Source organism: Sciurus carolinensis, chromosome 8 (assembly GCF_902686445.1).
Source record: "Sciurus carolinensis chromosome 8, mSciCar1.2, whole genome shotgun sequence".
NCBI classification, from domain to species: Eukaryota; Metazoa; Chordata; class Mammalia; order Rodentia; family Sciuridae; genus Sciurus; species Sciurus carolinensis.
In genome coordinates this window covers 119893745-119918497 of record NC_062220.1, presented here as the reverse complement: position 1 = coordinate 119918497, position 24753 = coordinate 119893745, and the positions used below count along the sequence as shown (strand labels likewise).

The window sequence follows — 24753 nt, the reverse complement described above, 5'->3', positions numbered from 1 at the left end:
TCACCACAAGTCAACAGATATTCTTAAGCAAGGAATAAACATAAGAAAAAAAATTTTTATGGAAATTCATCAAGAGGACACTATGCAGAAAAATTAAGAAGCAGCAGAAGAGGAATGTGCAAAGCTAAAGTTGTAAAAGCAAAGGGGGCCTACTTTGGGGGGGTGGCAGTAAGAATGGAGACGGTGCAATAAATCTGACAGATTTTGAAGGTAAAGTGACAGGATTAGGTGAAACAAGGACAAATGTACACCCAAAGAGGAAAAGACAGCATAACTTTTCTCCAACATTAATTCTTTTTTCCTTTTCTGTAAATGGTACCATCTTCCTTCTTATCTAAACCAAAAAACTTGCCAAAAAAGAAAGATGTGAATGCCTGAAAGATGAAAGAAAAGGAACCCAGAATGAAGGCAAGGGTTGACAATGCCCCCAAATGAAAGGAGAAATAAAAAGGAGAGAAGAAGAAAAGGCAGAACAAAAGGAATTCCCCTCCTGGGATTACCAGTGATGAGTGTTAAGGCAGAACAATCTGAGGTAGAACTGATACACTGAAATCAAACAGCCTCAGGGAAGTCTTTGGGAGTGGGTAAAGGCAGAGTAGATAAAGTGAAGAATTAAGGGTATTGTTAAGGGTAAACTGTGCCCACAGCCTGATCTCCCAACCCCCTGCAAATTCATATATTGAAGCCCTAACTCCTAGAACCTCAGAATGCAGTTGCATTTGCAGACAGGGTGAGTTAAAGAAGTAATTAAGTTAGGATGGAGTTGTTACAGTGGGCCCTAAACCAGTATGTCCAATGTCCTTATAAGAAGGTATTAGGACATAGGCAAAGGGATGGCAACGTGGAAATAGTGAAAAGTAGGCCACCTGCAAACTAAGGAGAGAGATCTCAGAAAAACCAAACCTGTCAACACCTTGATAATTGACTTCAGGTTCCAGAATTGTAAGAAAATAAATTTCTGGGTTGGGCACAGTGGCACACATCTGTAATCCCAGCAGCCTGGGAAGCTGAGGCAGGAGGACTGCAAGTTCAAAACCAGCCTCAGAAACTTACTTAGGCTCTAAGAAACTTAGCAAGACCCTGTCTCGAAATAAAAAATAAAAAGGACTGGGTTAAGCATCCCTGGGTTCAATCCCTAGTACCAAAGAAAATAAATTCTGTTGTGTAAGCAAACCAGTCTGTGGTACTTGGTTATAGTGGCCCTAGCAGACTAACACAGATGTACAAACCCATATTAGGGCCACTATTACAGGGAGGTGATAACTGAATCCTGAGGTCAGGGACAGTGGTCGGCAAGGAATTGCATGTGCAAACCCTTTGGAATCTCTCCCAATACAATTCTAAAGGCTGGAAATAGGAAGAGAAACAGATAGCAATAGAGTAATGTTCTGTTTCTTTCTTACCATAAAAGCTAGAGTACTAAATGTGGTGAGGGCACAAAAGACCAAAAGTTCAGTATTGCTCCACCACCATGTCTGCATCCAAGGCCTAGTACAAAATGGGTCCCCAATAAACATTCATTGAGTAAATTAATGCATGGTCTTTGGCAAGATACCTAAACGTGCCTTAAGTATAGTTTTCTTGTCTCTGCAACGAGGATAATAACAGTCTTTCCTTCATAGGGATGCAGTTAAGGATAAAATGAGATAATGCCTGTAAAAAGTAAGGACTGAAATATTCTATCTTGTTAATCATACCATACCACTGTTAAAATGAACAGTGGAGTGTGATCTGTGATGAAAGGAACAATCTGCAGAAAGTCAAAGCTGGGCTAGGAAAGTCTAACACACAACACTGGCTGACAGCCTAAGTGATGATGACATAAGAGGCTCTGCTGTAATTTTTGCCAACTTACTTTCATAAATTTACTACAATTATATGATTTTATGTTTACTGGAAGTCTTTTTTTAATGCATTTTTTAGTTGTAGATGGACACAATACCTTTATTTTATTTATTTACTTTTTATGTGGTGCTGAGGATCAAACCCAGGGCCTCACATGTGCTAGGCAAGCACTCAAGCACTGAGCAACAACTTGCCACTGACAGTGAACACAGAAGACAAAGACTAACACTCAAGGACATCATGAGAATGTTCTGATATCAAAATTTAGATATTAGGAAATGCTACAGGTCAAAGGTCAGTTTCTATAAAAACTAAATTGCAAAAAAAGGGGGTGAACCCATAGATTTAAAAAAGAAGACTTAAGACACACATCAGTCAATTATATATGGCCCTTAAGTAAATCCTGACACAAAAACAGTTTTAAAAAAATTTTATAAGATAGGTGAAAATCTAGCACTTACTAATTTATAATTAAAGAATAATTAATAATTATTTTAAGAATTAATAATGGTATTGTGATAGTGTTTTTAAAAGAATCTTTCTCAAAGATAATGAAATATTTATGGATGAAAGTATATCATGTCTGGAAATAGCTTCAAAATAATAAGGGTGTTAAGGATGTAGTGCCTTCTTAGCATAAGTAAAGCTCTGGGTTCAATCCCCAGCACTGCAAATAAAATAAATAGGAGAGGAGGGTGCTTATTAAGGAGTTAAGACTGGTTATGAATTGATAAAGACAATGAGCACAACATGTCTACTTTTGCATATGTTTGAAATTTTTCTCTTTTCTTTTAAATTTTTTATAATTAGACAGAATACCCTAAACAACAATGCACACTGTGCCTACTCAAACAAAAGGCAATTAAACATCTCAAACTGGAGGGAAAGGGTAAATACTGGGAAATGATACTGGCCAAATTATACTGTTATGCTTTGTTTATGTATGAATACATAATGACAAATACCATTATTATGTACAACTATTATACACCAATAAAAAAATAAGGGAAACTGAATGCCATACCTGTGCTAATCTTGGACTTATTCTCCATGGTGGTCATGGCAGGGGCAGAAGCTGAAGGTGCAGCAGATGGGCAGGTGCTTTTCTTTCCTTTAACACCATTAGTCACTGTTACTCCTCCAGCCATTCCAGCTAAAAGGTCATCACTACTCTTCGTCTAAAAGCAAGAGGAAATAAAAACAAACTGACTAGATGAAGCAAGATTAAATACTTCAAGATTAAACAAAGTTCTTTACTTTTATACTGATTTTAAGAGCTATATAAAGACTTACATTTAGTAAGCAGTACCCATACTGTGGTACAGAAACAAAATCTTTTTATGGTTTGTAAATGATCACAGTTTTATTTTAAGATACTAAAATCATACATGAAATCAAAGATTTTATGTATGCCTGCCATGCACCCACCCCAGTTCACCAGATTCAGTGAGGAACAGGAAGAAGTAAAGACATCATCCTTGTTACTGTCATCTGGGACATGACTCATCAATAGGAATCCTCTAAGTGAAACCACGAGGACTATCTCAGGACAGTGCTATACTGCCACAGGAAGTGCCACCTTGCAATTTCCAGAGAAAGAAAGATTCATAATCTTCACTACTCTAAAGTGACTCAATGATGGAGCCAATACCTAAAAGAAATTATTCCTAAATTTATCTTCTCATGTAGTTCTCTAGGAGTCAAATTTATATCAAAATTGAAAGAAAAAATTAAAAGGAGACCGTTTGTTTAAGGCCTGGGTAATATATTAATAAAACCTAGAAACTTCATTGTTAAGAGCAAGGTTTAGACTGTCTAAATGATTACACCCCTTGAGAAAGATCATTTGTGACATTTCTTCATATTTTATAAAGATGACTAAAAAATGCAATGTGAACAAAGGAATCTGCTTTAAAATTTTTATTTAAAAACCAGTGAAGAAATATATGTTTTTATTTCTCCTATAAATAAGAGAGAACACAGGAGTTAGAAAGCTGTGGAATAAAGAAAACCTACTTTTTTTGCTCTATCAAGACAGGGTCTCACTGTTGCCCAGGCTGGCCTAAATTCATGATCCTTCTGCCTCAGCCTCCTGAGGATCTGGGATTATAGGCATGTGCCACTGCACCTGGCTATAAAAAACTACATTTTAATAAAAGAACCGAAAACTTTTCTCCTTTAAGGTGAAGGTACAAGTTGGCCAACTGATTTATGCTGTTTTAATCTATACGCGGCCATGCTCTCTTAGATAGTAAGTTCATTTCTACACATTAAAATGGTTCACAAGTAACTAATTTCTAAAGTCTCTTTCAGTCCTAATTGTCAGTGACTCCATATGGAAATTTCTGTTTTCATTACTCACTTATGGAAGTTATACTATAGTATCATTAGGTAGGTCAAAATATCTTATTTAAAAAGAGGCAGAGGGGTTGGCAGAGTAACTCAGAGGTATAGCACTTGCCTAGCATGCTCAAGGTATGCTCAAGGTACTGGGTTTGATTCCACAATTGTGAAAATAAAATAAGGCAGAAAAGGGATCAATGTTTTCAAAAATAAATAGAATTAAATTGTGGGAATTTTGGGTTGTCACATTATGAGAAATCTAGAACATCTAGAATAAAAAGGAAGGAGAACATGGCATTGTTTTTATTCTACAAGACTTGTTTCTGCTAAGAAAAACTGGCCATCAACTAATATGCCAAAAATTCAAATGGAGTCCCCTTTCCTGTCAACACACCTCTCATCCATCATCCAGTATATGAATTCAATATATTCTTTTATTCAAATAATTTTTTTGTTGTTAATAAAGATTAAATTTATCTTTCAATTAATTTTTCTTCTTCCCTAAGTTAAATTTTCCTTTTGTAATAATTAATCTGAAAACCACCCTATCTAGTCATGTGAATAAGTAGCTTGCTTAACTGTCACACTTCTCTGGTTACAATTTGGCTTTCATTGATGGCAAGGTTAAACACACAGTGGGGCACCAAATCACAAACTCTGCACTAATTGCAATTCAGATCTCATAGTACTGGCCCAAGAATAAACCAGTGAAACAGTAAAGAGTCAAGGGTAGGGGATATAGAATTTGCCCCACAAGTTTGAGGCTCTGAATTCAATTCCAGTATCACACAGAAACATTCACATACAAAGAGTCCATTAAGAAACTAATTTACAAAAGGAAAAAAAATAGAAACTAATTTACAGCCAGGTGTGTGGCTGCAATGGATTTGTGGATTGCAAGTTTAAGGCCAGCCGCAGCAACTTAGTTAGACACTGTCTTAAAACAAAAATTAAAAAGGGTTAGGGATATAGCTCAGTGGTAAAGTGTCTTTGAATTCAATCCCCAGTACCAAAAAGAAAAACAAAAATAAAAGTATTATTTACAATCAAGAAGCAGTGCAGAACATGGGTTTTCTAGTAAATGGTGCTAGACCCAGTGTATATTCAAAGTTAAAAAGAAAAAAAAAAAGGTCTATTTCATACCAAATCAAAAATAAAGTCCAAGATCTTCTACATGACTCAAAATCCTAAATTATAAACATATAACTGATCAATATGAATACATAAAAATAAAAATCTTAAATTTTTAATTTAAAAAAAGTTTTTTAAAAACCCTGGCATGGCAAAAAAAAAAAAAAAAAAAAAAAAAAAAAAAAAAAAAAAAAGATCATAAAATTACAAAAAAAAAAAAATAAATAAACATGAAAGACTGAGTACTGAGATACCATTTTTCATCTATCAGATTGGCAAAATGAAAAGTATGATAACACACTCTTTTGGGAATAAAATGGAGAAACAGGCACACTTTTAAGTTGCAGATGGGAACCACACTGATGTAAAAATTACACAGCATTTACATTTTGCCTAGTAATCATACTTATGGAAATTTAACCTCAAGTCATACCTCCAATAATACAAAATATATATGCACAAGGTTATTCATTACAGCATTGTTTTTCATTGCAAAATATTGCTATACCTTAAGAGCATATATACAGTAAAGTGCATATAGTATACCTTATTGACCAAAATGAAGTACTACATAGCTAGAAAAAAAGAGGATTGCTGTAAGTTGACTTAAAGACATTTCTAGAAGACATTAAGTGAAAATAAGCAAATTACAAAAGAACATACCATGCCATCCTTTGTATAAAAAGGAAAAACTAAATATGTATCTGTATATTTATGCAAAAAATAACACTGGAAGGATAAACAAAAACCAAACTGTTTACCTCCAGGGGGTAAGCAGGAGCACAGCAAGAAGGAATGGAGGAGGAAAGAGGCACTTGTCTAAATGTGTCTTCCATATAGTTCTGGAACTCCGTTAGTGTTTCAGTTACTCAAAATAAATTAATTAAACTAACACTGGTGGAAAGGACTAAAACAGAATATGGGAGAAAAAGTGGCACTAATTATATTTCAAATGAATTACATAATCCAAATATCTTCTGAACACAGCCTTTTGATAAAAAATCCTCAAACTCTCAAGCTAAAACCAAAAAAGTGTAAATGAATTTTTTTTAAACCACTGAGCTATGTCCCCAGCCCTTTTTATTCTTTTATTTTGAGACACAGTCTCACTAAATTGCTGAAGGTATCCTTGAACTTGTAATTCTCCTACCCCAGCCTCCCAAATCACTGGGATTATAGGCGTGTGCCACGGCATGTGTAAATGAATATTGAACTTTAGTTGATAGAATTGTTTTTTTCAGCAGAGTGGAACAGCAGTTCCAAAATCATTTTCTCTATATGCTAGAATTAAGAATTTAAGTATGTATATTGTAGATAACAGAAGTTGATTTCTCACTAAAAGAGAAAAGGATTACAGCTATAGAACATGCAAAGGTTATTATAACTCTGAAGTTCCTGGAAGTGGAAGTATTAGTATGAACTAACACATTTTAAAAGAGTAACATACAAAAATGATGAAGATGTATGTGTGTGTTCCCCAAAAGCAATGAGCACATCTAACTTACAGATCTTGGTTTTTAAGTTGTACCTTCCACTAAAAGGAACAAAGCCTCTTTGAAGAAATGGTTAATCCAAGCCTGGAGATGGAAAAGTACTAAACTTACTGTGCCAGAAACTGAGGAAGTAGTCAAAGAATAATAGGAACATGTCAAAAGGATGCCTGAGCCAACAAGAAGCCACTGCCACTGGCTAAATAAGGGACAATGTGAGCATCAAAATAATTAAGTTAACAACAATTTATAGTCCACTGAATAAGAGTCCATGAATCCTCACTAATACAAGTTAATAGATAAGTGTGAGGTGTGTGGGGGTAAACTCTTCCTCAGAATGGAATGCCAACTACTTAATGTTTAAGGAATAATGGAATTAGAAAATTATCACTTGGCAAAAATCATAGTAATAATTGGTTGTATAAATAATTATCACAAAATGCTAAAACGAGGGTGAAAGTATAGTGAAAAAGAAAATATACACGTCTCAACACATAGTAATCCAACAGGTGAGAAACCTACACAATACTATCGATCTTAACCAAAGCAAGCAATCATTCCCAGTAATGGAATGGACCAAAGCTACCTGCTCTCAAATGCTGCACCAAGGACACCTCACTTCTGTGGTATTTCAGGCAAAAACACATAACCCAAACTGGATAACAAGGAAATACTGACAAACCCAACTGAGAGGACAGTCCACCAAACAGCTAGCCTGTATTCTTTAGAAATTCCTGAACTGAGGAACCATTTCAAACTCAAGAGAATAAAAAAAGCACAACTACTAAATGTAATACATGATCTTGATCTGGATCCTGGACCAAAAAAAGTTTTTTTTCCCTTTTCTAATAATGAATGATAGCAAAATTGGTGAAATTTAATGAAATTTAATACATTAGATACTAGCATTTGATCAACATTAATTTCCTGATTTTATAATTAACTATAGTGGGGCTGGGGATATAGCTCAGTTGGTAGAGTGCTTGCCTTGCAAGCACAAAGCCCTGGGTTCAATTACTAGCACTGCAAAAAAAAAAAAAAAAAATTAACTATAGTTATGTAAAAGAATGTACTTGTTTTTTAGGAAATATACTCTGAAATATTTAGCATCATGTCTACTATTTACACTGAGTTTTAAAAAACTTGAACTGTATGTGTGCATATACATGTATATATATGTATGTAGAGGAAAACATGTAACTGTGATAAAAGATTAACATGTAGGGAATCTTGGTCCTGGAGAATCAAGCATGGTAGTGCAGGCTTGGAGTACCAGCTACTCAAGAAGAAACAGGAGGATGGCCTGAGCCCAGAAGTTTAAGGTCAGCCTGGGAAAAAAGGTGAAATCCTATCTCTTTAAAAAAAAAAAAAAAAGGATATGAAAAGGTGCTCAATCTCATTGTAACAATGTAAATGAAAATTAAAGACACTGTACAATGCCTTTATACACCACATGAAAGGAGTAAAAAGTTCAGGTGAGAATGTGAAACAACCAGGAGTGTAAACTGATAACCACTTTGAGAAGTGAATTGGTCCTACCTGCTAAAGCTGAACATATGAGTTGAACTCAGTAATTTCATTTCTGTTTACCGAGTCAACAGAAGGGGTACATGCATATATTAAAAGACATATAAGAACTTTTTTTTTTTTTAATTACTAGGCATTGAACCCAGAGATGCTCTATCACTTAGCTACATCAGTAGCCCTTTTTTAAAATTCTGATAGGGTCTCACTAAGTTGTCCAGGCTGGTCTTGAATTTGCAATCCTGCCTCAACCTCCTGAGTCGCTGGATTACAAGTGGGTACCACAGTGTCTGGCTACAATGTTCTTGACAATATTGGCCTTAAGAGTCACAGAGTGAAAAATCCAAATTTCCTCAAGAGAACAGATGAATAAATTGTACTATATTCATCCCCTGGATTACTAATCAGCAAAAAAGAAGAAAGAACTTCTGGTATATCCAAAATATGGATAAGAAACCAAACATATAAAAAGAAGATAGTATATGTTTATATTTACATAAAGTTCAAAAACTAGCAAAATTAATCTCTGGTGCTAGATGTTAGGATGACAGGTACTTCTAGGGAGGATAGGAAAGGCAGTGATTAAGCCAGGGCACCAGGGAAGTGTCTGAGGGGCAGGTATGTGCTGTTTCCTGCCATGGGTAGTGTTGCTGCAGTGTATATTCACTTTGCAATGATCATTAAGTTCAATACCTATGCTTTGTAAATTTTGTATGTAAGCTATAAATCAACAAAACAAATAGCAATTCTGCACTTTCCAGCTTGCCTTTTACACTAAGTTACTGGTTGGCTAGCTGTTATTTTTCCCTATGTCTTTTTTTTTTTTTTTTTTTTTTTTTTTTCTTGTGGTACTGGGGATTGAACCCAGGGCCTTGTGTTTATGAGGCAAGCACTCTACCAACTGAGCTACATCCCCAGCCCTTCCCTATGTCTTTTAATTTTTGCTACAAGATTCTGTAAATACATCTGCATTCCTATACATAAACACTCCCCATCAGCAACAGTCTAAAAACATGAAATTGATGAAGGAACACGTTTAGTCTACTTTTTAGATGCACAATGCAAATCATTTGGTAAAAATATTCCAGTTAGAAATAATGAAATACTACAATCAAAAAACACATACTTCTCAAGGTCAAGACAGGTTTCCTAGTCTACATCTTTACCTCAAATTTTTAAACATTAGTTTTCACCAAGCTTTACCTTTCAAGTTTCAGAGATGGATTGTTGAGATTGTTAATGATGAGCTACACCTCTAACCCTGATAACTTAATACAAGATTATGATAACAAAAAAATAAGATCATAAATAATCATTGAGAGTTACCAATCATTTAGATTCTGACTGAAGCTTATTAATTCCCATCTATCAATTTTTAGAAAAAAGGATTCTCCAGAATAACAAAAAAGTTTATTACTTCTACAAGCACTAATCAACTCCTGACCAGTATGCAGGCCCTGGAAGGTGCAGAGGTTTGGAGACTATCTCAACATGAAAAAGAATCCTCTCCAGTGGTTGTGACAAAGAAACCAGACATCACAGCTCCTGACAAGAGTGAGAATAACCTCCCCAAAGCTCACCATGAACAGCAATAGTACTTCATTTTAGTCTTACAAAAGCTCTAATCAGCAGTGAGGTCTTCTGGATCAAAACTGTCCTTTCTCCTAACTCTCAACTAGATCTAGCTTCAAACAGTATGTGAAATGAAAGAAGTGGAAAAATGCTTATTGTAAGAAAGGGTTCAGAAGCATATTGAGCAGTGACAGATATTTGAGTGTCCACACATGAATGGGTGTGTGTGCACAAGGTATCTAAATAATTAAAAGCTAAACACTTCATTCATCTGGTTAATCATCAATCTTCCATCATAGTTACAGGAATTCATGTTGTGGGAGGCATCATGTGCCAAGAAAAGATGAAATAAGAAAACTCAGAAAAATAAAATAACACTTAAATTTGAGGAGTCTCAAAGCACCCTGCTAGGTGATTAATCCTGGGACTTCATGCATGTTCAATAAGCACTCTAGCACTGAGTTATACCTACAGCCTCTCAAATTCCATAAATATTTTCAATTTTTCTGTTCGTTTTCACTATTTTCTTCTTTCTGTCTCTTCTTACTTCAATTACTAATCAAAGACTTTGGCCCACCCCTCTTAAAATGAAAGCAATTGCTCCAATCCCAAGCTAAGTATTTCCCAATAGCTTTTACTTCTTCCCTGACCTTTCCCATTAACTATACTCCACACCAAGCGTGTGCGCACATGCATGCATGCACACACACACACACACACACACACACACATACACACACACACGCACACACACACCCCTACTTACACAAATATGCCAAAGTAGCAGAGCCAAAGGTATGCACAACTGGCATGTACTGACAAGAGCAGGTATACATTCTGCTTTATAATGGAAATGTACTCACTGTGTAAGACCAAACTACCAGCAACTACAGATCCACACCTCAGAAGAGCTGCCATGCCTACTCAGTGCACACTCCATAGAAAACCTTCAAAGATTCTGCCTGCCACTGACGAGGAGGCCACAGAAGGAAGGGCAGCAATGTACATCCAATGCCAACATTTCAACCTGTTCTTCCAGTCACATAAATAGCAGGTCTCCCAGTCACACAGATACTCCACTCTGAAGACAGTCCCCGTAACTGAGTAACCAGTTACGTCAGAAAATGCCGCCTATCTTATATGAAAGGTGGCACTGCAACCAAGGAAATACTTCAAGGTGTTGATTCAGCTAACAGAAGTAGGGCAAAGGTCTATTCCTGGTACCATTCTTCAGGCCACAAGATGACAACTAACAACGCATCAGGACTATAGCAAGGAGAAAATCTGGGGGCTTCTCTAAACCTATGGAATTAGTTTGGGTTCAGGTGCAACAATCTTGGAACAGAAAAATCAGTATTTCCTGCTAGATCTTTCAACACATATAAGGAAGTTCCTCATGAACTATTCCTCTGAGGTGCTTTTTAAAATAATTAAGCCACAATCTACCCAGGTTCTGTCTGAACAAAAGACTTAAATGGATCACATATCTGGTCAGCCTTGGTTTTTCCCTATCAGACTAACCCCTTTCTGGTTTTCTGCATACAGGCAAAGTTTCCACCCAAAAAAAAAAAAAAAAAAAAAAAAAAAAGAACAGAACAAATGAATTTTTGAAATAGTTAGAAGACTGTGGATTTCTGTGCAATAACATCAAAGACTAGACCAGCAACAAAATGTCACTAAGAAAGCTTGTCCCTTGGATGGCCCAAACAACAGACACCAAGAACACCCCATTGGAAAACTTCTCAATCCTAGACTAGAGAAAAGTTCCTAGTTCTCACCAACAAAAATGCTACTGCCTGGGATGCAGCTCAGTAATAGAGTGCATGTCTCATGCACAAGGCCCTGGGTTCAATCCCTAGCACCATAAGGGGTGAGGGGGAGCTCTACCTGTTATCTACTAAGCATTTGCCCTGTGCCAGGCCCTGGGCCATCAACATTCATATATTCCCTCATTTAATCATGACCACAGTCCTACGAAGCAGGTACTGAGCCCAGGTTTGTCTATTCCCAAAGCCCATGGTCTAATGAATTCCTATGCTATACTAAAAAAAATTAAACTGGTCTCTAAGGAGTGTAAAGGAAACTAATTATGCTCTTACTAAATTAAAATTCCCAATTTTAACTAGGGTTAACACTGGATCAGATAGAAATACCAGAGAAAAAGAACAGTTTATAGTGTATAAAGGCTAAGAAGTCCTGTCTACCAGTCACAGGAACACTATAGCCGGTCATCCTTTAAGATCTGGTTCTTTTGCTCTCTTCACAAAACCTTCCTGGGCAAGAAACAGTACTTCCTATTTGAAACTATTACTTCTCCCCCAGAGCATATGACATTTCCCACTCATTTCAGTTATTTGTGTTTGTACCTTACCTTCATCCTTTACTTCACAAGCTGCCTGAAGGCTGACTCTACCCCCAACTCATATGAGCATAACACCATGCATAAGTCAGGCACTCATTATTTGTTTCATACTATTATTTAGTTAATTCATTCAGACTGACCAAAACACCAGTTAAGGTCAGTTCACTATACGCTCTCTTCAAAGGATGTGTATTCTGAGTTCCAGGAGAGGACAACTTCTAAATAACATTCATTTAATAATTCCAAGGTCATATTAAAATAAATCCCTCCCAAAATCCACAGGAATACCTTTGACAATGATGCTGCTGTTCCAGGTTTTACAAGTTTGCCTCCTGTAGATGCTGACGAGCTGTTTTCAGACTTATTTTTTTCTACTGTTTGTGTTTTACTTGTCCCAGACAGTTTAGGCACTGAGCCAACACTCCTGCTTGCTTTCTTCATTCTGGGATGCCTCTTCGTGATGCATTTACAATCAAATCTGCAGAAAGAAATGGCATAATGGCATTACACTGAGAAAACTTGAAGACAGCTCTTTAAAATAATGTTTTTGAACTTGGAATGGACCCGCCATTTGACTCAGCTATCCCACTCCCCAGTTTATACCCAAAGGACTTAAAAATCAACATAATACAGTGATGCAGCCACATCAATGTTTACAGCAGCTCAATTCACAATAGCTAGATTGTGAACCAACCTTGATGCTCATTCTGCCTCAGTCCCACAAGCCACTGGAATTATAGGCATATGCCTCCATGTCTGGCTTGAATATTACTAATTTTAAATTATTTTGTGAATTCTAGTTCATTAAGAAGAATATCCAATATCTCTAATAGGACTAAATACAATATGGTATCTTCGGTATTTAATGAAGCAATAATCATCTTGGCATTTGGGAATTAGTCATTCTGTGGGGGTGATCATATTTTCCAAATTATCCAGCAAAGTTCTAATTTCAAATATTTGTTGTGATATTCCCATATAAGCCAGCAGAACATCCCAGAAATCTCAAAATTCTGAATCTAAATGTATTTTCCAACATACCTTTTTTATTAAGAGGAAGCAGAGAAATTCTTTATCAAAACATTAGCCTTAATAGCTGGTTCAGGAAATAAGGTTATTTTATTTACTTTATGGAATATGATAACAATTTTTCCACGTAAGTGGTACAAAATTGATCACAGCTAAAAGGACTTGAAGTAACACTGGGAGCACACAAAACACAAAAAGTAAGTCCTTAAATACATATTTGTTAACTGAGCTAGAAGAACAGTCTCTACAATAACATCATATTAGGAAAGACACCCTGGATCATTTTGGACAGAGTAATAAAATTAACAAAATGAAAGACCATTTTGAACATAAGGTGATTTTATATAGCATGATGACTCTAAGAAACCATATTGAGCACAAAAAGAGACTGGTCTACTTCATGAAGATTTCCACACACTCAAAAAGAGAGCAACATTTTGGAAAAGAAAAAGCTCACTTCAACAGCCTTACTGTTTTACTTATACTGTGCTCCAACACTCCAGGTTTACGTGGTTTGACACAACACAACACAACTGAGACAATGGCCAGAACAGTAAGACAGGGTCAAGGGGGCTCTGCTCCACCCTTGACATGATAAATAAAGCTTTGGAACAAAAAAGAATGCACCAAAACACAGCAAAACCTCCAGAGACTCTCTCTTCTATAGCTCTCCCCCATATGCCTGGTTATTTCTGATAGAAAATGTGGTACATGGTAATGATCAAATTACCTAATCCACTCTTTAAAAAAAAAAAAAAAACCTTTATTTTATTGATTATTTTCTTTATGTGGTGCTGAGGATCAAACCCAGTGCCTCACATGTGGTAGGCAAGCACTCTTCCACTGAGTCACAACCTATCCCCTGTTAACCAACCCTTTTGATCTCTCTCCCATTTGAGTAATCTGCCCAGAGTAAGGGCAGTCTACCATCTATTTCCTACACGTTCCCAGACAGTACTAAAAATGAATGAATAAAACAGATTCAAGGAGTTTCCCATAAGAGGTATAATGCAGTTATATTGATCCCTGCCAACCAACAATTTATGTTTTTCTCACCTATAAAATAAAAGAATTACATAGACTGGATCTACTCACTAACTCAAGGTACTATAGAAAAATCAAATTGTAAGAACCTTTCCTTCAACTACCCACTTTTAAGCTGCTCCTAAGTCTTTTGCCTTGGAAAGGGCTCTCAGAAATTTTCTTCTTTCCTCCAAATTTCATGCCTGCACTCCTTTCTACTATACCTGTCAGACTCTCTACCATTTTGTGACTACTCTTTCAGTCCTGTCAAACTGACATTTTCAATACCAATACTATCTAAAAGAACTTACTGCAATAATGATACTACTTTAAGTATCTAACTGTACTAACCTAACACGGTAGCAACTAGTGGACACTGAGAGGTAACTAAGTTCTCTAAAAAGTGGCCAGTGTGACTGAGAGACTGAATTTTAAATTTTTCTTAATTTAAATTTAAAGTTGCATGCAGCTGGTGGCTACCACATTGGACAATGCAACAGATTTTCATTCCTGCTATTGCTGTCACTGTCCCAAAAATTAAAACTTAATAACCACTACTTCGCACTTACCATAAGGGCTATAATCAAAAAGATATATAGCCAGGCACAGAGGCCCACACTAATCCCAGCAGCTCAGGAGGCTGAGGCAGGAGGATCATGAGTTCAAAGCCAGCCTCAGCCAAAGCGAGACACTAAGCAACTCAATGAAACCCTGTCTCTAAATGAAAAGACAAAATAGGGCTGGGCATATGGCTCAGTGTTTGAGTGCCCCTGAGTTCAATCCCTGGTACCCGACCCCCCCAAAAAAGATAAACACTAACAAATTTTGAAGAGGATACACAGTGACTAGAATCCTCAGAAACTGCTGGTGGGAATGCAGAATGGCATAGCAGCTTTGGAAAACAGTATGGCATTTCCTCAAATGGCAGCTACCATATGATCTCAGCAATTCTACTGTAGGATGTATATCACAAAAAATGAAAATATTTTTCCACTCAAAAACTTATGTACATGCAGCCACTCTGGGAAGCAGTGTGGAGATTCCTTAGAAAACTTGGAATGGACCCACCATTTGACCCAGCTATTCCACTCCTCGACCTATACCCAAAGGACTTAAAGTCAGCATACCACAGAGATACAGCCACATCAATGTTCATAGCTGCTCAATTCACAATAGCCAGATTGTGAAACCAACCTAGATGTCCTTCAACTGATGAATGGATAAAGAAACTGTGATATGTATATACATATATACACAATGGAATATTACTCAGCTATAAATAATAATAAAATTATAACATTTGCAGGCAAATCCCAGCAACTTGAGAGGATCACAAGTTCAAGGCTACCTCAGTAACTCAGTGAGACCCTGTCTGAAAAGAAAAGGATTGGAGATGTAGCGCCCCTGGGTTCATTCCCTAGTACCATGATCAATCAAGCAAGCAAGCAATTAAAAAAAAAAAAAACATATAAAACACACCTTTACTATCCTGAATTGAAATTCAGAGATAACCTGTTATATACATATTTTCTAAAAATATCTATATAACATGGAGACTATAACAAAAATAAAATTTATAACAAAAATAAATATTATTAATTTTTTTTTTTTTGGTACCAGGAATTTAACCCAGAGGTGCTTAACCACTGAACCACAACCCCAGACAGCTCTTTATTCTTTTTATTTTGATACAGTCTTGCAAAGCTGCTTAGGGCCTAAATAAATTGCTGAAGTTGGCTTTGAACTTTCGCTCCTCCTGCCTCAGCCTCCCAAACCACATAAATTTCAATATGTAGATTTTCAGGGAGGACTATAAACACTAGGAATAAAATAATCAGAAATCTGTAACTCTAAATTGAATCACTGTGAATTTGACAGCTACAAATAATCTTGATTTGGGCATGTGGTACTAGAAACTCAGAAACCAAACACTCATCATGAATGCTATCAATACTTTCCTAAAAAGGTGACCCACTCCAGTGTGATAATTGTTATGTCAATTAGACTGGGCCACAGGATGGCCAGCGTGGTCAAACACTATTCTAGGTATGTCTGTGAAGGTATCATTGGATGAAATTAACATTTCATTGGGAGTAAAACAGATTAACCTCCCTAATGAAGGGTTGGAGGATCCAATTAACTGAAGATCAGCATAGCACAGAATGGCTGAATAGGGTCCTGTCAGCTTTCAGAATAAAACCATTAGGTCCCCTCATTTTCAGGTCTTAGGACTCAAATTAGAACACTACTGTCATTTTTTCTGGGTCTCTAGCTTAACAACTGTAGATCTTGAGACTTTCTTTAGCCTCCATCATGACATAAGTCAATTCTTTACAATAAATCTCTCTATATATACACTTGTTTGTTTTTAAAATTGGAGATTAAACCTAGGGTCTTGCACTTGCTAGGCAAGTGCTCTACCACTGAGCTGCTACATCCCCAGCCCATTTTTTAAAAAAATTATTTTCTAATCTCATGTTATTTATTTATTTTTTGGGAATACCAGGAATTGAACCAAGGGATACTCCACCACTGAACCACCTCCCCAGTCCTAATCTGTAGTTTATTTAGAGACATGGTCTGAGTTGCTTAGTACCTCGCTGTTCCTGAGGCTGGCTCTGAACTCTCGATCTTCCTGCCTCAGTCTCTCAAGTCACTGGGATTACAGGATTACAGGCATATGCCATCACCCCTGGTAATAAAATTTCTATATAATATTCATTTCCTATTGGTTCTTTTTCTCAGGAGAACCCTGACTTATTTAGTAAAGATACAAACAAAAGTATTTCCCCTCAATATCTGCAGTAATTAATTCCATTCCCTAAAAGTTTCATTAATATAAAATGTATTTTCTAAAAAATGCTTTATGTAAAATGGAGTTAGAGTTTAGGCTTAGTCACAAGCAGGGTTTTTTTTCTGTCTACATAAATTATTTAGCAAGATATTCTAAAGCTGTAGAGATCATAAGGGAAGTTTATTTTTGCAGAATCATCATTATATTGAAAGTAGAATTCTATGTTCCTTACCTATGAAATGCCCAACAACACCCATCAACCATTAAGATAACCAAAATGTTACCCCAAATTTCCAAAATTACCCCTATTAAGAGCAAGGATTAACAAAAACAGATTCGAAAGTATATCCTGGGTCCCCACTCTAACCAAGAAAGTGGAATTTATGGCCAGGACCCTTCCCTCGGGGTATGTGAGAGATTTCAGAGTGGAGGAGGACCAGAACAGTTCACATGACTTCAAGTGCCTAAACGCTGAAAACAAGTGTATGGTGGAAGTTAGTACTCCCCTTCCCCAACCTTCCTGAAGGATGCCATGTTAGCATCCATCAACCACCTCCAGAATAGCCAAGTCACAGTCTGGGAGGGAGAAAAAGTAGTTTTCCTCACAAAAACACTGTGAATTCTATTTCCATGTCCTAAAAATAATCTTACTCTCTAATAATCCATCAAATATGTCACATGTAATTGTCAAAATAGTAAAACACATAAAAACAGATGCAGTGTTCTCAAAATTAGAGGGAAAGCCACTGGGGCCCTTCTCGAGTCTCTCCCAAGCAGAGGATAGCATGTACCATGCCCCATGCAGTATCTAGTACAGGTTACTGAATCCTCACAAGAGCCCATCCTTGTGGGCATATATAGATGAACAAATTGAGGATCCGAGAGCTGAAGAAGCTCTCCTGAGTCATTTCTGAAGTGACAGTACTCTAAATTCAACCCCAGTTCCTTTCTGCTGCTTCATAGAGTCTCAAGTATATCCATATACAAAAATTTCCTCAGGAATATGCAACCTTTGATCTCAATGACTATTAGACAAGATATGAACAAACTCTAAACACTAAAACTATATGCTCAATCTGTCCCATCTAGATCAATCCACTTATTCTGTAGATTAGTACTGGATTCATTTGGGGGGGGGGGGGGAAAGAGGATTGAAACCAGAGCCCCATGCCTGCTAAGCACTACTCTATCACTGATTTACAGCTCCAGTTCATTACTGGTATTCTTAACCAAAATTTTTCAATTAGAAATACTGATTGCCATTTGTTTGTTTGTTTGCTTTGCTTTGTTTTTTGGGTATGGGGGATTGAACCCAAGAGTATTCAACCACTGAGCCACATCCCCATCCCTTTTTTATTTTTTTATTTTGAGACAGGATCTCACTAAGTTGCTTAGGGTCTTGAACTTGTGTCTTCCTGTCTGAGCCTCCCTAGCCACTGGGATTACAGGCATATGCCACTGTGCCTGGCATATTACCATGTTATTTAATATAAAATCTTTCTTTTTTAGAGCAAACAATTTATTGTTAGGTCTAAATCAGTATGTATGAAGTTAGAGCTATAAAAGAAAAATTCTTAGCTAAACCATACTGATTCATAGATGCTATTTTTTAATTTAAAATAATGGTTTGTTAGGCATGGGTGGAGACACAAACTGGCTTGCAATATAGAAATAAACCCTGCATTTTAGAAGGCTGCAGTCTGGGTGGCCAAATACTCACCAGGATGTCTTAGTACTCACTAGCAACTCAGGACAGGATTTACAACTCCAGGAGCCCTGCCTAACCCTAACTACACATCTGAAGCCACATAGGAAGTTCCAGAGTTTCCTTTCCATCTACCAGGAGATACTATGATTAAAACCTACTGAAGAAAATAAAACAGGGCCTGTTCTTACCTTCCACATATGGTAGTAAAATACAATTTAAAAATCAAATCACAGACTTCTTATAAATAAAAATGTCTTGCAGGATACTCACATGCAATGTCAGTAACAAAAAAAAAAAAAGTTATAAGCATCTACTGTTGAGAGGATCATGACTAGTAAAAAAATTAGAAGTCATTACTAATATTCAACAAACACTTATTATGTGCTAAGGCAAATTCAACCCAATTATTTATTTATTTATAATTATTTGCAACACTAAGCTTGAACTCAGGAGTGCTCTACCAACAGCTATATCTGAGTCCTTTTATTTTTTGAGACAGGGTCTTGCTGCCTCAGCCTCCCAGGCTGCTGGAATTACAGTGAATATGCCTCCACACCTCATCCCAAACACCAATTCTATGGGAACTAGTCAGAAACAAAATAAACATGTGGGCAAACAAAGATGACTAGAACAAGAGAGCTGTCCCTCAATACCCATGTGGGATTAGTCCAGGGACCTACTCTGAAAAGCAACATCTATGGATGCTCATGTCCCTTACATATAAAGTAGTACTACTGCTTGGGAGGCTGAGGCAGGAGGATCCAAGTTCAAGGCCAATCTCAGCAAGTTAGCAAGGTCCTAAGCAACTTAGTGAGACCTTGTCTTAAAACAAAAAAATAGCAAGGGCTGGGAATGTAGCTCAGTGGTAAAGCACTTCTGGGTTCAATCCCCAGTACAAAAAAAAAAAAAAAAAAGTAGTATTTGCAAAGAATCCACATATATCCTCCCCTATATTTTAATCCATGTCTAGATTACTTACAACACCAAATCCAGTGTAAATGCTATGTAAGTAGTTATTATACTATATTGTTTAGGGACCAATGACAAGAAAAAAATTAATACATGGTCAGCACAGATGTAATTTTTGGAGGAGGGGATTATTTTCAATCTGAGGCTATGGAACCCACAGATACGGGATAGGGGGTGGCTCCTTTAAGGAATTTATGTTATAGAAGAAAAAAAATGGAACATGTAAATGAATAGTGAACAGGTTCCCATCCTTTATAATTCTATTAAAAAAAAAAAAAAGACAAGGTAAATATATATAGAGGGTATAATTTCCAGAGAAAGATCTAGTCCCCAGTTCTGCCTCTGGGGAACAGGGTGGTAAGTACACATCATAGGTATGTGAGAAAGCATGGGTTCAACTAAAGAACTCTTAAGTACTTGGGTATGGCTAGACTACAGATACATCAAAACAAAGGACAAATGGGCAAGGGCCTATAGGGCCATTCAGGTCCTAGACTTCATTTGACACAGGACAGTGAGTCACAGAGGGATTAAAGATAGGGTGGTTCTACAATCAGATCTGCAGTTCCTAAAAATTAACTTGGAGCTGCTATGTCAGACAAACTGAAGAGGCACAGAATGGAAATGATGAGGTAAAAAGAAATAGGAATAAGTGTCTCCTTTCCCATAACTTCTCTTTTCTGCCTCAAACTAAGCTCTACACTCACAAGTACCATTCTTGCTTCACATTCTCCCAGTGTCTGAAGGCTGCCACAGGTGCTTCCCTAAGTGGGCCCTTCTCCCGGGTTAGTATTACAAATTTCTTAGCCACTCTTCCTGATTCCTGTACCGTCTGTGTCTACCACCAACACAGCATGCAGGCACTGTGCAGTTGGGCACAGGTACTAGATAGATCTGGTCTGGAAAGCTCAAAGTACAGCTTAGCTATTACTTCCCTCAATCTAGACACCGGGGGCTCATAGTCTTTTTTTTTTTTTTTTTTTTTTTGCGGTGCTGGGGATCAAACCCAGGGCTTTGTGCTTGTGAGGCAAGCACTCTACCAACTGAGCTATCTCCCCAGTCCCTCATAGTTTTTTAAAGAAAAACAAATTGCTTTTCAAGGAGTTATCAGAGGTTCACACTGAGTTCATGGTAACCTAATACTCTGAAATCTTTGTCTGAAAAATTATTGCTAAGCAGCTTTTATTTTTTCCCCCTAACATTTTATTATGAAACTTTTAAAACACATAGAAATGTTGGGGGAAAAAACTGTACAACAAACAACATTCCACTTTTATTTTTATAGGTGTGCAATTTGTATCCTGAAAAAATTTACACCTTTATCTGTTAAAATTTTCACTTGGTCAGATTCAGCTTAAGGCTCCATCCTTTGGGACTTTCATACCCTTACTTTTACCTGAAACCCATAAGCCTCCTTCCTAACAAGTGCTGACTTCAATCTAAATCCCTTGACCACTCAGTCTCCCCTTCTAAAAGAAAAGGAAGTTGGATTCTAAGGAAAATTTAAGGTATCTCCCAACTCTAAAAAAAAAACCCTTATAAATTAATATAGTTCACTTACTGTTACATAGGACAAGTGATATACCACAAGAAAGGTCTCAGAACAAGTAAGTAGAAGACTGAATTTAAAATCATAAGACCTAGGTTCAAGCTCTTGCCATACAACTTGTGTGACCAAGGACAAATCACTTAATCACTATCTTTGCAAATTTCCTCTCCTATAAAAAGGAATTGATAAAACCTAACTTAAAGAATTACTGTTCAAAATAACATACAGCAACAAAAGCCTTTACATCTTAGTTCCAGAAGTTATTTCACTAGGGCTCAAAAGCCAGAAAAATGGTGCAACATCCAAGTTCAGGAATTGCAACTTATTTCAATGATTCAGAAACCCCATTCTTCCCAACCACTCACCCATGTATGTCTTTATACACCAATCAAGTTTCAGAAATACTGCCAAAAGGATCTTATGAATTTATCTTAACTATTTCATTGCATCCAGGAAGATACATACTGAATACAGCATACAGACTTCTGAGAAAACACAAGGGATCTCTGAGCCATTCCCTCACTGAAAGGCACGTTCAGGCCAGGCAGTGGGGGACAGGAACTCTTCTTAGGAACTACAGCCAGGTCCCCAACTCCTCCCTTCCTAGTCACACCAGGATATTGACTAATACCAGTACTTTTTTAAAAACTCCTCACACTCATCTTCTTTAGAATCTTTTTTCCCTCTATTATAGCAACTGCTGTTGTTATTTTAAACCATTTAAATTTAATTGATATTTTTAAAACTTCTGTTGCTGATTAAAACACAAAACAAACAAACAAAAAAATCTAGTATCCAGGAGACTGCTCTAACCAGCCTGTAAGATCGAATCTGTATCCTGGGGCAAGTTACTTAACCTCTCTGAAATCTCAGTTTCCTCATACATAAAATGGGGGCTGGTAATACTACATACCTTATAAGGATGCCAAGTGAATTAAATGAAATACTGAACCTAAAGTGCTTAGTGGGGTGGCAGCCCACAGTAAAGATAAATGTGGTCTATCATAATTTATAGAAAACAGGGTATGTCCTGAGTATGACTAGTGCCTTATTAAAATAAAAGCAGCAACTCAAAAGACACTTTGTCAGAGAAACCCTTTATAAGGAATGACTAAAAGACTTACTTGCTACTTACACTAAATTACATACCATGGCACACAGATGTCAACAAACACTAGCTTCTAGCTTTTTCCCACTGAAAATTACATATCAGGAAATACCAAAAATATATGGTAGGGAGTCCACAAAAATGATAATCAAGAGACTGAGATTGTGATCCCAAGCCTGGGACCATCTACATGACCTTGAGCAAGTCACCCTAATTTTGTGAGTTTTGTTTATAAAGTGAGGAGGGTGAATTAGATCTTCCTTTCATTCTTTCTTTCTTTTTTTTTTTTTTGTACTGGGGGTTTAACAGAAGGGCACTTTACCACCAGGCTAAATCCTAAACCCTTTTTATTTTTTATTTTGAGACAGGTCTCACTGAGCTGCTTAAAGTCATGCTAAATTATTGAGGCTGGCCTCGAACCTGCAATCCTCCTGTCTCAGCCTCCTGAGCCACTGGGATTACAGGCATGTGCCATCGGGTCTGGCAGATTAGGATCTTTCAGAATCCCAAAAACTCTGTTTCATGCTTTGTACCTTTAGAACCAGGGACCAAAACTTTTTAAAGAAGAAATTGCTTATTAGTTGTGACTTTTTTATGCCTACTGATATTCCACCAAAAATACACAAAAATTTTTGACCTAAGCAATCTAAATACATGTATCTCTCTTATTTCACAAATTCTGTAATCAAAATATAGTGATAACATTAAAATTATAAATCAAATCAAGAACAGATTCAAGCTAGGCATGGTGGTGGGCATCACTGAGGGGTGGGGGATCCATGCCTATAATCCCAGCTAATGGAGAAGCCAAAGCAGGAGGACTGCAAGTTCAAGGCCAGCCTGGGTAACTTACATCCTGTCTCAATTCTCTGCTTAGTCTGAATCCACAGGCAAAAGTCCAGTACTGCTCAAAAAACTTCAATGTTTACTAAAAATGCATAATTTAAAAATACTGATTTCAGCTGGGTGCAATGGCGTACAACTGTAATCCCAGCAGATCAGGAGGCTGAGGCAGGAGGATTGAGATTTCAAAGCCAGTCTTCAGCAACTCAGCAAGACCCTGTCTCTAATAAAATATTTTAAAAAGGGATGAGGATGTGGCTCAGTGGTTAAATACCCCTGGGTTCAATTCATAGTACCAAAAAAAAAAAAAAAAAAAAAAAAGAGGGGGGGGAACCCAAAAACTGATTATTATTCTTATTATTTTTTTTTAAAGACAGATTTTATTCTATAACCCAAAGACTCAGGAGGCTCAGGAAGGAGGATCCCAAGTTCAAGGCCAATATCAGCAACTTAGTGAGATCCTGTTTCAAAAAATGAGAACTAGGGATATAGCTTGGTGGTGAAACGCCCCTGGGTTCAATCCCCAGTACCAAAAAATAAAAATAAAAAAATAAAATTAACATTTAATGCATTTAATATAGTAGTGAATATTATGACTTAGTGAGGAAAGATGACCTTCACATCTACCTCTCCTCTGCTTTTACCTCTAGCCTACAGAATGAAGAAACTGCATCCCATTGTCCTTTCTCTACACCAGGGGTGCACTCCCCTTTAAATGCCTTCAGGGCCATAGAAGAAAGAAAACGCAACAGCTCTCAGATTTCTTCCCCTTCCACTCATAGCTCCTTCCTTTCTGCCTGGCCATGTGGTGAAGGGGGTGTGGAGGTGAACCCACATGGGAAAGACTGTGCTCATCACCATGCAAAAGTGGCCCTTTTAGTCAGCAGTCACAAAGAGGTAATGGTGACTAGGACCAAAGCTGCTCCAATGAGGGGCAGCATCCAAGTCAGACTGCAGTAGAGTGGGAGAAAAGCTGAGTAGGTAAGAAGGACAAAGAACATTTCGGAAATTGGGCTCTGTGAACAGTGAGCAGTCATTCAGTAATGAGGAGGCCAAGACACTGCTGATGTTGCTACTGTTGTTTAAATGAGGGCAAGCAAGCTGCCTGGAGATCACCAGCTGCCAATGAAGAAGGTCCTTGATGCACAAATGCTATGGCATTTGACTTTCATGATCATCCTAGAAGCTGGAAAGGAGGAAGACACCATTGTTTAGAGTGAAGAAACCACCTTGCTTGAGTCTGGGCTCTTTCCACTAAACCATAACTATTAATAGATAAGCTATTAGAAAAAAAATCAGTTATTATCAGAAATATCAACTCAAAAGGGCATGGTGATGCATGCCTGTAATCCCAACTACTCTGGAGGTTGAAGCAGAAGGAATTCAAACTTGAGGTTGGCCTCAGAAATTTAGTGAGACTGTCTCAAAATAAAATAAAAAAGGCTGGGAAATGCAGCTCAGTG

The 24753-nt window shown here is 37.1% G+C and overlaps 1 protein-coding gene across 1 annotated transcript in view; it reads right to left on the bottom strand.

Annotated features, from left to right (window-relative positions):
• Window positions 1–24753, bottom strand: part of Specc1l (sperm antigen with calponin homology and coiled-coil domains 1 like) — a 153129-nt gene that overhangs the window by 103186 nt on the left and 25190 nt on the right. The window contains exons 2-3 of the mRNA XM_047559991.1: window positions 12556–12745; window positions 2870–3023 (exon numbers count right to left, since the gene is read on the bottom strand). Of these exons, the coding sequence (XP_047415947.1) occupies window positions 2870–3023; window positions 12556–12708 (307 nt within the window). The 5' untranslated portion in view covers window positions 12709–12745. The remainder of the gene's footprint in view (window positions 1–2869; window positions 3024–12555; window positions 12746–24753) is intronic.